General features: G+C 38.4%; 1 protein-coding gene across 6 annotated transcripts in view; it reads right to left on the bottom strand.

Moving 5' to 3' along the window:
• LOC105384545 (peroxidase) overlaps positions 1–13,037 on the bottom strand; it is a 112,262-nt gene that overhangs the window by 26,195 nt on the left and 73,030 nt on the right. For 4 of the 6 annotated variants that reach the window (XM_048633613.1, XM_048633614.1, XM_038119733.2 and 1 more), the window contains 6 exons: positions 11,258–11,457; positions 6,897–6,944; positions 5,063–5,253; positions 3,829–4,005; positions 2,279–2,329; positions 603–799 (listed from right to left, as the gene is read on the bottom strand). In XM_048633613.1, the coding sequence (XP_048489570.1) occupies positions 603–799; positions 2,279–2,329; positions 3,829–4,005; positions 5,063–5,253; positions 6,897–6,944; positions 11,258–11,454 (861 nt within the window). In that variant the 5' untranslated portion in view covers positions 11,455–11,457. The remainder of the gene's footprint in view (positions 1–602; positions 800–2,278; positions 2,330–3,828; positions 4,006–5,062; positions 5,254–6,896; positions 6,945–11,257; positions 11,458–13,037) is intronic. The other 2 variants (XM_048633616.1, XM_048633615.1) reach the window with 2 other exon arrangements.

The raw sequence follows: 13,037 nt of genomic DNA, 5'->3' as shown, positions 1-13,037 counted from the left end.
AATTTGATAATATCTTACTATAATATCTAAGGATCCCTTTATTTTCTCTTAGCGTGTCGGTGATAAACACTACAGCTGGGTTTTCACCGTGGTGAGATTAGCCAGTCAGATGAGTAGTCAGGATTACTGGAAGAAGCCACTTTCTTTTCACTTATTGAATGAATTACAGTAGGCTCTAAGTTTGGGGTCCATCCGCTGTGTGTGAGATGTCCCCACTATTCTATTCTATTCTATTCTCTGTGGGGGTAACAGTACCTGCACCTGGCTCTCTCGAGTGGAACCTTTGTGCATATCCCCAAGGTCTAAACTGCCTTCCTAAGCTTGGACCATTTTCCCACCACGCTGGTCCACTGCGGGTTGGTGGGTTCACATATCTAGATGTGCTAAATCTAGATATGCAGGTTTCCTCACGATGTTTTCCTTCACCGTAAGAGCGATGGTATACATTGTACTTAAATTCAGAAAAGAACTCATTGGTACATGTCAGCGCCGGGATTCGAACCCACATCTCTTGATTGAGAAGCGGGCGCTCACCCGACTGAGCTACCACCGCTCCTGATGTCCCCACAACCCCACATATTATTATAATAAATGCTAGTTACCGGCTCAGCGGGCGCCTGCGGCGGCGTGCACCTCCGGTCTCTGGTGGTGGCGGTCCTCACGAAGTTGAGGCACTGCCCCCCGAGCGGGACCTGGATGGGATCGGTGGGCGGCACCAGGATGGGGGCACACGCGGGGTTGGTGACGGCGTCGCTGGTCAGCTGCCCGCTGTCGTCGCAACATGTCACGGATTCCTTGTCTGTGGAGGTATGGGTGAGTGAGTGAAAGGTACAGGTGAGGTGGCTGATTAATGACACACAAAGCTTATGGTGTTTTTATGGTGATGGATGATGGATGTGTTTCAGGAATGAAAGTGATTCTGAAGCAAACAATTTAAATGATGATGGGCACCAATATATGGAAGCTGGGACCAGCACCAATAGAAATGAGAGATACATCGTTGAAAAGGTATTTTTTTGCAGAATATGAATAACGGAAGCGCTAGTCTTGATTTACTGTCCAATTAGAATAATCGTACCTTGAAAGATTTTATATTTTATTTCTGTAATTTTAATGTTTTTGTTAGTTTTTCACATTCATTTTTAATTTTTATAACAAAATGATCATATTTCATATAATATTATATTTGTTTTTTATCTCAGTAAATAAAACCAGTTGAAAGTAATTTCTCCAATTTCAATAATACGTGTTTACGTGTATTACGCCCTAACTGTCATCAGGAGAGAGACTGCAATGCCATAGAAAAATACTTCCTTCCGACGAATATATTTCAAAATGGACAACTTATACGGATTTGTCGCCATAATACTTTTTTGCTCACTTGAAAAGAGCTATCCAACGATGTATGTCTCATCTTTATTGGACATAGGTCCCAAAACGCCCATTGTCCTTTAGAGCTGACAGAAATGTCAAAAAAAACAAAAATATATTGTTCTCAAATAAGCAAGTTTGTACCGGAACAGCTTTAAATTTAAATTGCTTCACAATTTACAATATTTCAGCATCACTGAATTTTATGACGCGGAAAAATATTGAAGTGTGATAGTAATATGATATTATGATAACTGAATAATGAATTTAAAATGGTTTGCGAAACAAAGGCCAAAATAATGAGTGTGTAGGTATTGGTTGGAAAATGAATGATAATGACATAAGGAAGACCTTTGGTTGTGGAGTCTTTAGTAAAAGTACAATGATGATCAGTTTGAAGTATGAACCAATGCCAATCTAGAAATAATGATAATTCAACAAAAACAAACGAAACAGAAAAATAATCCGGGACAACACAGAGATACACAAACTCAATCATGAAATAAAAACAAAACATTATTTTGCCGAAACCAGTCCATATGACTCAGGTAAACAAACACCCTGTATAAAAACAAACGTTTCACTTTAGCCACTCACACATAAGCTTAACGGAAGCAATATTTTTATTGCAAGTTGGAAGTTGATAGAGTTATTTGGATCGTCGATTTTGTTTTCCGGCGTTGGAAAAATGCACGTTAAACTTTAAAAATGTATGTAGGCAAACCACGTGAATACAATAATGAACTAGACTTCCCATGGTATTTTATCTATTTTTATAAACACTGAATAGCATGAATCAATATATACTTTAAAAGAGCAACTTGCAATAAAATTACCCTTCAGTAAACATAGATAGGTTTATTGACAACGAACTTCCCCATCTAGATGTGGGTCTAGAATACTGTACCACTGCCGAAGCCCTGCAGTGTGGTCCCCGCAGCCTGGCCGCCCGGGCCCTCTAGTCCACGTAAGTACAAACATACTATGTTATTACTACAGTACATAATAATATACATACACATATAGGTACATAGATAATTAGATAAATTCTCGAGATAAGTGTTAAGAAGCGCAGGTTAATATTCGAGATCATCGTTTGTCACCGTGGCGAAAGGATTAGCCAGGTCGCTTACTGACCAGGGGCCTCGAGTGCGATTTTTTTCACCTATCGAGAAGTGAAATCGAAAACGCAAATTTGTATGGCGCGGAGCTAGTACAGCCACTTACCGCTAGGTGGCGTGTCTCCCGCGCCATACAAATTTGCGTTTCAATTTCACTTTTAGATAGGTGAAAAAACTCGCACTCGAGGCCCAGCAGTTGCAACAATATCGTCGACTCTAGTCGATAGGTCATTCGATAGGAGTTTGTATCCGTTTTATTAGTTTCTAACGTTACCGACAGGGGCGCTGATTGAATTACCTATCGACGATAGTCGAAAATATTCGTGATTGGCATACAGGTGATACGTAGCGTCACTAGGGAAGTACTTACTCACTGGGCTGCGGCTGGATGATCAAATGATCATGGTTAGAAATGATTAGGTCCAATTTCTCCATAGTCGGTTAGATCGTAACCAGGGAAAGGTTGATCAATTATACGACGTCATCTTCATATGAAATTCTTGACAGATGTGTCAAAAGTCAAGCAATAAATCCCTGGTTATGCTCTAACCCACTATGGAGAAATTGGCACTTATAGTATTGTGGCGCTTCATGAGAATGTCATATTCAACTGCATCAAATTAATGCTTGTTTTCTGATGATGATTAAAATATGACTTGATGACATTCGGTGTTGCACACGTGATTCCTAGTTTGTTGCTACAATTTTGATCTATTCAGAGTTTTTACTAGATTGACACAAGTCCGTTCCGTTATTTATTGCAAACATACAAAAAGGATCTGAGGCTGAAAATAAAATGGCTACTTACAGCTAAAAATAAGTGAGGGTAAATATTTAACTAACACAATGTGTTTACTGTTTACTCACTCAAGCTAACCGGAAGCTTTCCACGTTTATTCAGCGTAGTAAAAATCCTACTCAACATCAATTGGGTGCAACAATAAAACGTTTTCTTTATCCTAACAAAATCGTCGTAACTTTGGGCATTACGAGGCCTTGGGTTCCTTCGCTTTACAATATACTTGTCGGGTATAATCCCAGGCAATGTAGACTTATTAATAAGATACCTATGTTGGAATACTAAAAGGATACTTACATGTAAGCTAATTATACCACAAAATCGAAATAGTTGATTAGAATTTGTCGGAATCAAACTTTGTCCCTCATGACTACATTACGTTCAGGAGTTTATCCAGATTGTTATTTAACGACACGGGTATGATACGTTATAAAATTTACCTATGTTGTGTGTTGTTAAGTTTGGAAATGTTCTCTTTAATTTAAAAATACCTATATAGTTTTCAAGAATTTCAGGCCGCAAAAATGTAATACTTACGGGACTGAGTAACTCCAGCAGTGAGAGACATGTCGTGGGTGATGATCTGCCCCCACTGCATAGCGTTCAGGTTCCAAATAGGGTCCACTAATAACTTCTCGGGGAACAATTGAAGGCTTATTTCTCTCGGGTTCGGCAGAGGCTGTCCCGTCACCGACACGGGCAACGCAGATACACCTGAAAGAGACAGACATAGTCATATACGCTCCCACTTTTAAAAAACATACTCAGACGAACATTACAGCGTAATTTCGGAGATTCCAAAGCCATTTCTGCGTTTGGCTCATATTTCTGAAGTCCCTTTTCATTTCCTGCCCTTTGTTATGCTCCGGACTTTTCAAGTGTTGAGTTTAATTCGGAGAAAGACTGCCCTATTTTGTTTTGTATTTAGATAACAAATGCGTACAAAAGGTGTGGGTACGTTTCGTGTTAGTTTTCATCATAATGGAATTACGAGCGAAAAGGTTGCAACCCGTAAAGGTTGAATTTTACTTTTGTTAGGAACATCTTCCTTTAATTATTAATTACCTAGCAAATGTACGGTTCGGTTTTAAATAAGGATTTCAGGTAGATTTACATTGAAGGGTAATAAAAGTGGGAGTTAATTGAGTTTGGGTACGAGAGGCCTTTTAAGTAGGTAGACGACGGGTAAGCTTCCCTTTCTCAATATCATTAAATTTACCTACTGAGATTGACATTCAAATCTATAAAAATATGATCAATCACAAATACAGACTAATATTATAAAGATTTCTGAAGAAGTCAATTTCATGGCTCGTTGACAAGTTGGTGCATTGTAAGAGCCATTTTACCCAAACCTTCTTACCTACTTACAAATATACCTAATCAAATTTACAACATAATAAAAGCTCATATACATTAACTTATGTTTGATGTCACTGGCACTCGTGTCGCATCGCGCTTCATGTTACACCACTTCAAGATTGATTTTAGATAAGCACGTATTAAAAACTATAGAGATATACCTACCATAGTCAATAAATTAACCTAACCAACGCAACGTTAAAAACGCCCGACATTCAAGTCGCATAACTTTTCAATGGCTAAACTTATTTTCATAAAATAGGGCTAAGAATTGTCGGGGTAACAATATCAATCACGCTAAAAACTATACAGAAATCGGTTTAATCGTTTGGGAACTACGCTACCACAGACAGATACACACACACTCACAGTGCCCCTCTTTTCCTGTCAGGAGTTAAAAACCACTCACCATCAGCATAATTATACGGCAACAGGCGTCCGTAAGGCGTCTGGGGGACCCCCCACGCGGGTCTCCTCAGGTTGTTACAGGTTCCATCGATGCTCCTGTAGCGAGAGTTGACGCACCCTGGTGGGGCCAGCCCGCAGGTCTGCGTCGCCGGGTCTTGGGCTGATCCCAGCGGCGGGGGAGGGTTGCTGAAGCTGTGGGGCAGGTGAAGGGTTAAAGTCTGTAAGATGATGTACAGGAGTAAAGCGTAGGTAGAGAAAGGCAGAAGAAAATACAGAAGAAATACTTTTAGTGAACGTTCTTAATGGTTGAGGTTTTTGGTGATTGGAAGCTGCGAGTAGGAGTTTGTCGAGCATCAATTATAGATATCATGATGTTCTTTACAATAGATAGTAAAGAAAACGATAGATAGTAAGGCACCGATGCATATGAAAGTAAGTGGCCCAAGACCGAACACAGTTCCTTTTTTTCTGGTTGATTTATTCGTCTTTGTGTTTTCGCCAAAAATATTTACAATAAAAATATACCTCCGCTATCTCCAGCCTAGATATTCAAATAAAGAGAGCAAATTGTAACAAAGCCAACGCATCCTTTTTATGCAAATACCTTTCTACACTTACAATAACGTATGAATCTTATATGCCAACATTTCTGTGCTTCGTAGGAATGGTTGTTATTTACATAAAGCGACATGGTTCCACACAACGCATGCTTGCGGTTGACTGAGCGACTGTGGCGAAACTTACGTTTTTGTTTGGTTGGCTTTTAGTGAGAAACAACAGACAACAAACAAAGTTTTTTGTGCTAACTATGTAGTGATGTTAAGCAGAACACTTTAGTCTTGTTATTCGTTCTTTGTAGTCTTTGTGTAAGTATATGAATTTAGTGTAGAAATAAATAGCTGTGGCTTAAACTACGATAAAACATGTCCATTAAAACAAACCATTAAGTAGCTTTACATATTTTTCAAGTACAATCTGTTGGGCAAATAAGTAAAAGTTTTTTGAGATAATAATGGATTTTCCTTCGTTTTAGACAGCGGGGTAAGAAATGTAAATTATCGTGACATTATCGCCGTTAGTGAAAATTAAACGAGTTCTATCGGACGGCGCCGCTAATGGGGAGATTATTTGGTTTTAAAAAGAAATCTTCGGGTTTAATGCCACATTTATTCTTGGCTAATGCTCGCTAAAACAATTAAGTCTTTGAGTTTATTTAAAAGTGTCAACTTAATCTCTGTCTGAAGTGACGGAGACAAAGTTACGAAAGAATTTGCGGTTACTAAAAATAATGTTTAATAAACCCGTTCAACAATAATTATTTATTAAGAAAAGGGTTGGAGGTTCCGGAAGAAAGTCCCGGTAATTTTGTTTATGTTTAAATTATTTTTAACTTTCTACTGTAGTCATCAGACCTACGCGTATTAACGATTATTTTTGCCGCTGAAAATTGCTCAAGAAAGTTCATAGTGTAAAAGGTGGCGACTGAATATTCGGTCTATCTGAACATGAATATTTTTCAACCTCTTATGTATTTTTTATATTTCTATCGAGCTACTGACATGTCGAATATTCCAATTATAACGTGCTCACATAAGCCGAATATTTCATGTCTAACGCCACCTTAAGGTAAGCACCCACCTATCAGTATCGTACGTATCGCACCAAACGGATTAACACACTTGTGATATAGAAATTTAATACAAAAGGTATAGAATACAAAAAATACTGAATAAGATGGGTCCGTTCCTTACGATGCTGAAAGGTGGACGCTTACTTTAAAGGTTTAAGTAAGTAGTTGTATAATGAATTGTACTGTATGATTGTATGTGTGTAACCTTGTGGTGTGTCCGGTGGGCGCTGCTTGTGGCGCGGCCGCGGCGTGGCTGAGGAAAGAGTTGACACAGGGGTAAGGAAACATGCAACATTCAAGTTAATTGGCAACGTTGGATAGACACAATTAAAAATAGTTCACTAACTCGAACAAGATGTCTGCCCCCGTATTATGTAACTCCGAGTGGGGTTGGTTGGTATAAAATGGCTGCCAACTTAGAGCATTATTAATTAATAACTTTTTACTAACTTATCTGATTTCACAAACTTTTATGTTCAATGTAAGGATATATTGTTAGGCTTCTTCCATATTTCTTTCACTAAGATTTTTGGTGTTTTCGGTTAATAAGTCTCTAAGTTGATACCAATTATCACCGATTGCTAACTCTCAAAAAGTTACAAAATACGGGGGCAGATTGTGATTACATTACATAATAAAATGTTTAAATCAGTGCCTGGAGTGTAGGTTTAGACAATTTAACAAACGGAAGCACTATGGCCTACGCTAAGACTGCATGGAAAGCAATATTTATTTTTACTAATGGACATTCAACATTAGGTAATAATAATAATAATAATAATAACGCGGCAGGGCAGCTTGTGGCGAGCTGTTGGGCATTAGCGACCCCACCCACCCGATGCCGGGGAGAACCCCTGTTCCTCATCTCGGCTTGCCTTTATTGGTTGTCCAGAGTGAACACTGACGAGGAACAGGATCTCCCACCTCTTGCTTGCCTTCATTGGCTGGCTTGAGTGGTGTACCGCTAGAGCAGAAATGCTCGGAGGAAGGAAGTATATCCAGTAAGTGCTTGTAGGGGTCTTGACCGGCATCCGCGATTGCTCTGAGAGCCTTGGTATACCTCTCCACCCTCAGCACCTCATGCCATGTTGCCCCCTTGTTGCTACGTCACTGTAATGTGCTAGCGACTGTTTTGGGGGGCCCATTTAATGTGTGTGCGAGTCACCCCCTGCCTTTTTATCCGTATGTGAAACATATAGGTCCAGGCAGGGGCCATAATCCTTCCATAGTCCCAGATACCCAGTCCATTTAGCACCCCATTCCATAACCCTGAATTCGTTTTCTCCATATCCTACAATAGTCCTGCACTCACCGGGGATTTTCCTTGGGTTTACTTCTATAGTCTAAACAGGGAAAATCGTCGGTTGGTGTCACATTTCATATAGATTAATGTTGTCAAACGGGCCTCTACATGTTGGCTTCGGCCTAGGGTTTCGTTCCCGTGTTCCCGGGATTTCCCGTTCCCGGGAATTCCCGGGAAATTTGTCTTTCCCGATACCGGGAAAAAAATTAGCATTCCCGGGAATTCCCGGGTTTGATTTTGAATCGATTCTATGCTATATTTTCATCTTTATTTATCTGTTTCTCCTACCTTAAACCAAAAAAAAATATTGGCAAGCTTGTCGTCTACGATCAGAAACTCGGTTTTGTTGTAAATTATTGGAAAATCATACGTGTTATTGTTTTTGCGCAGCTGCATTGCAAAGATAAATGACTCATCTACATCACCTTGTTTCACCTCTTCCTGATTCAATATTTTCATCTTTATTTATCTGTTGGTCCTACCGCCTACCAAACAATTGATCGGCTTTTTACATATGTGACCAAAGAGTATGTATTGTAAAAGCTAACGCTAGTGTGACGCCTGTCATATTTTTTTATGTCCCCGTTTTGTGTCCGCGTTTATTTTTTAGATAAAATAATAATAAAAAAAAATTAAAAAACCGACTTCAAAAAACCACTAGTTTTTTAATTTTTTTATTATTATTTTATTTTATAGTTTTAAGTTTATTTGCAATAATTTTTAATCAAAAGTAAGATGCAAATGATACCAAAAAGTCCTACTAATCAATACGAATCATTCAAGCCTAAACACGAGGTAGTTGCTATATACCGTTGAGGAGTTCCCTTGACTGCCTTCCGTTTCCATCATCAGATAAGCTCAAGGTCACCATCATATTTTTTTGTTATAAGAACTATATTTACGTTCTTAATTTCATTAGAATCGGTTAATATGTGTCCAAAATGGAAATTCATATCCTGTTTTTACCCCTTTACCGACCGTTAGGGGTGAGATAAAATTCTGAAAAAAAAATGGGACCACCTGGGAGCTCAACCCAATACAACAAAAAATCGGTTCATAAACGGCGGAGTAATCGGTGAACATACATAAAAAAAAATCCCGACGAATTGAGAACCTCCTCCTTTTTTTGAAGTCGCTTTAAAATTACTATCGCATAGAAAAAACCAAAATAAGATGTAGGTTGAGCGAAAATCGTTAAATGAATTAATTTTTCTAAAACATTACCTCAAGTGTAAGACTTTTAATACCAGAAAATAGCAAAAACAAGCATCAAAAATAAATTCCCGTTTCCCGGGAATTCCCGGGAAATCTAGAAAAGAATTCCCGTTTCCCGGGAACAGAAAAAGGTCGGGAAAAACGAAACCCTACTTCGGCCCCATGCACGCCTTCCAAATGCCCGGGACCCCATGGTCCCGAGATGGTAAAGACACAACATAATAATAATAATATGTGGGGACATCTCACACACGGCCATCCGACCCCAAGCTAGGCAGAACCTGTGTTATGGGTGTCGGACAGCTGATATATCTACACAAATACATATATAGATAGATACTAAATATAAATATCAACACCCAAGACCCGAGTACAAATATCTGTGTTTAAACAAATATCTGCCCCAGCCGGCATTCGAACCCGGGACCTTCGGCTCAGTAGTCAGGGTCACTAACCACTGCGCCATTCGGTCGTCTCAGAAAGAATAAAGAGAGGACATGGCATATCCACGAAAAAAATGCGCCTACCTAAACTTTGGTGTCAATTAAAATGGCGGCTTTTTTCTTGAAAAATGTAAACAAACAAATTGTTTGACAGCTGAAGTACCTTGTGTTTGGATATCAATCAACATGGCGACCGGTCGCAATGTTGTAATTTTAGGCAAAGACAAAACTACTGTTGTCCTTTTTTACGTAGGATAACACCAATAAGTTAAAAAGAGACGACGATATATTTTTAAGTACCGATTTTTATGCCAGGTCCTCTCTTTATTCTTTTGTCAATGATTTTAAGGGATTTGCCATTAAGCGCCTTCATCTGTCATCTGTCTAAATCTTCTGTCATTTGTTTCATCAAAATAAAGAGGCACGATTTTTTTTTTATTTCCGTTTTCGTGAAATATCCTAACCTACACTTATAGGTACGAACTACGATTAGGTAAACTGGATTTTAATTTCAGCAGGTATTTTAATTGTGTCTATGTGGTAGTTTTATACACGTAGGTACGGGGGTGCATAATATCTAGTTTACATAGTGAAGTTAGATTACATTTTAAGTTAGCAGGGACCTCATGCTATATTGGTATGTTACTAATTACAGTGCAATTATAGAACTAAGGGTCTAGTAAATAATATTGAGATGTTGTGTTTTTCATGCCTATAGTTATAACAATACAATAACTAATTGTAATTTTTTGGATAGGTATTTTAGATCTATTCTTAGTACAAATACCATCATGAATTCTGTAACAAATCTGCCTTATTATCATTTATGGAAATTAATGTGGAATACTTGTTGATTTTAAACTGAAACATATCTCGTTTCAATATTATCTTACCTTTACAAAATTAAAAATAAACAACATTAAATTTTATTACGTAGGTTAAGATTAAATAAATACGCAAAATTAGGACAAGGGATTAGGAAACACAAAACTAGTTTCAAAATAAAAAAAAATAATAATCAATATCACATTATGAAATCGCCAAAGTAGGTACCTATGGTTTTCGCCATTGTGTTGTAGGGACGAATTCCAATATTTTCCTATTGGTGGTCAAAAAAAAGACACAATATGCACACTTCCTATTTCCTCCTCCTAACGAATCTGTATTGAATTTGTAAAACTGTGTGGAATAAAATCCAAATCTTCACCGTGCTTTGTAGTTAGAAATAATAGCCCATAAAGGTGAGTTCACATATTGTGCGGCGGATGCGGAAATTAGGAAAAACGTGAGTAGGTACAATTTATAAGTAGAGCGCGGCATCATTTTGCCAAAGTACTGCGATTCGATTGCAAAATAATTTTGACACACACATTTTCAGTCGATAGGTTCACTTGGATCTGCGTTTCATTGCGTTATAAGTCTCAAACTTTACCGACAGGGCGCGCCTGTGAATTGCGTATCGAAAACCTATAGAGAAGTGCATAAATTATTCGAGATCGCAGCACTGGACATACTGCATGTCAATGCCACACAATATCTGGACCCATCTTCACGACTTCAAACAACAATCCATGCTGCATTTCATCACCATCATCACAAGCTCACCCAAAGCCGTTGACCGGCCGACGTTGTGAAGGGAACTGCAAGAACCCCTGGAGTCCCTGAGCCGCTGACTGTGAGGAGAACTGAGGGGGGGCAGACTGGAAGAACACCTGCCCTTGGCCAGGGTTGGCCGGCAGCGTCACGAAGACACCCTGAGTGACGGCAGCCACGGCCAACAGGAGAAGCGGCGTGCGAGACATCGTCTGAGGAAGAAGAAGTTAGGGTTAGAAAAAAACTGTAGGGGTTGAGGTTTGACTGGTCGAAGATTTATTCTTAACATTACAAACTTTGACAGATGTTACAGCTGGACTACGTGTGGTTTGTCACCGTGATTAGAGGATTCACATCTCAGTCGCTGACTGCCCAGAGTGATCCGAATATCACTTTTATTATTACTCGTACAGTTACCTACCTAATTCACTAACGGAAAAATCACTAGTTATAAGTACTTTTATAGGTTTACACAAGAAAATCTAAATAAATTCAATAATGGATTCTCGGAACCAAAGCCTTAATACAGCCAATAATAATATACAATACGAGTACCACAGTAACAAGAAAATATAAAGTTAGCAGATAAGTAATTAGAACTTATTGTACACTCAGGAGCAATGAAAAATTTTCCGTTAGAAAATGTCTTTTGGACCCAATTTTTTTAAACCGTTATTTTAGAATATGGTCACAATATTTACGTACTGTTGGTAATATTCTAATCAGACGGCGTCATTATGCTAGTCTTTTCCGTTTAGGAGTAATTAGGCGCTATTGTCTCTGGAACTTTTTTATTGCTCGTGAGAGTCGTGAGTGTATTAGGAAACCCGAGTAAAGAGTTTTGAAGTTTGTGGCGCTCTTTTAACAGCGTCCATCGTTATTTTAGTCAAATAAATTGGTAATGTATACTGGTGAAAGCATCTAAAAATGTATCGGTATATTTTTAAGGTGTTATTATAACATTTTCCGCAATACGACTATCTGGTAATGCTAACATAGCAAATATCAATATATCCTTTCAGCCCTCACCTTTCAATAACGTAGCAACTGAATATTTCAGACACGTACAGGCAACTGTCGATTAGAAAGTTATTTATGACCGAACATAATGTATGTGTACTTCACGGCAGTACACCATGCCTTATTTTTACTATAACTTATACTTACAGGTTGTTGCTAAAGTGGTATTGTAACCGAGAGAGGTGGACACAGTGAGTCAGCCCGTTTGTAAGCAACTTATTTATTTTATTCTGCGATTTTGATAATTTGACGACCGAATGGCGTAGTGGTTAGTGACCTCACTACTGAGCCGATGGTCCCGGGTTCGATTAAACACAAATATTTGTTCTCGGGTCTTGGATGTGCCCGTAAAATGGCAATAGGCCCGCCCCCTATTACATTGGGACTGACATAACACTCTGGCGAAAAGTGGGTGCAGCAATGCACCGCAAGGGAGTACATTAGTACAAGGCGTGAGTGCGTGTTTTTTTTTGATAATTCTAGAAAATAGATTGACACACACACATTGTATTAAAGACATGTAGTCAAAAATGTTAGTGGTGCAAAAAATGCAAATAATGAACAATGGACAGCATTTCAAAAAAGTGAAGCTGTTATTGACTAACCATTTTGAGATAATTTATCTATGTGTTTGGTATCACCGATTTGATTGACATTTATCTGATAGATATTAATTTAGAACTGGAAAATCTGCATACAATTTCAATTTGTGTGGATTTTTTTTCCGGAAGTTATGAGAAAAATATTTGAAAACGATTTATTCACATAGTAT

The sequence above is a fragment of the Plutella xylostella genome, chromosome 6, assembly GCF_932276165.1.
Source record: "Plutella xylostella chromosome 6, ilPluXylo3.1, whole genome shotgun sequence".
Lineage (NCBI taxonomy): Eukaryota > Metazoa > Arthropoda > Insecta > Lepidoptera > Plutellidae > Plutella > Plutella xylostella.
Note: the sequence above shows the minus strand (reverse complement) of the source record. Positions and strands in the feature narration are given on the sequence as shown.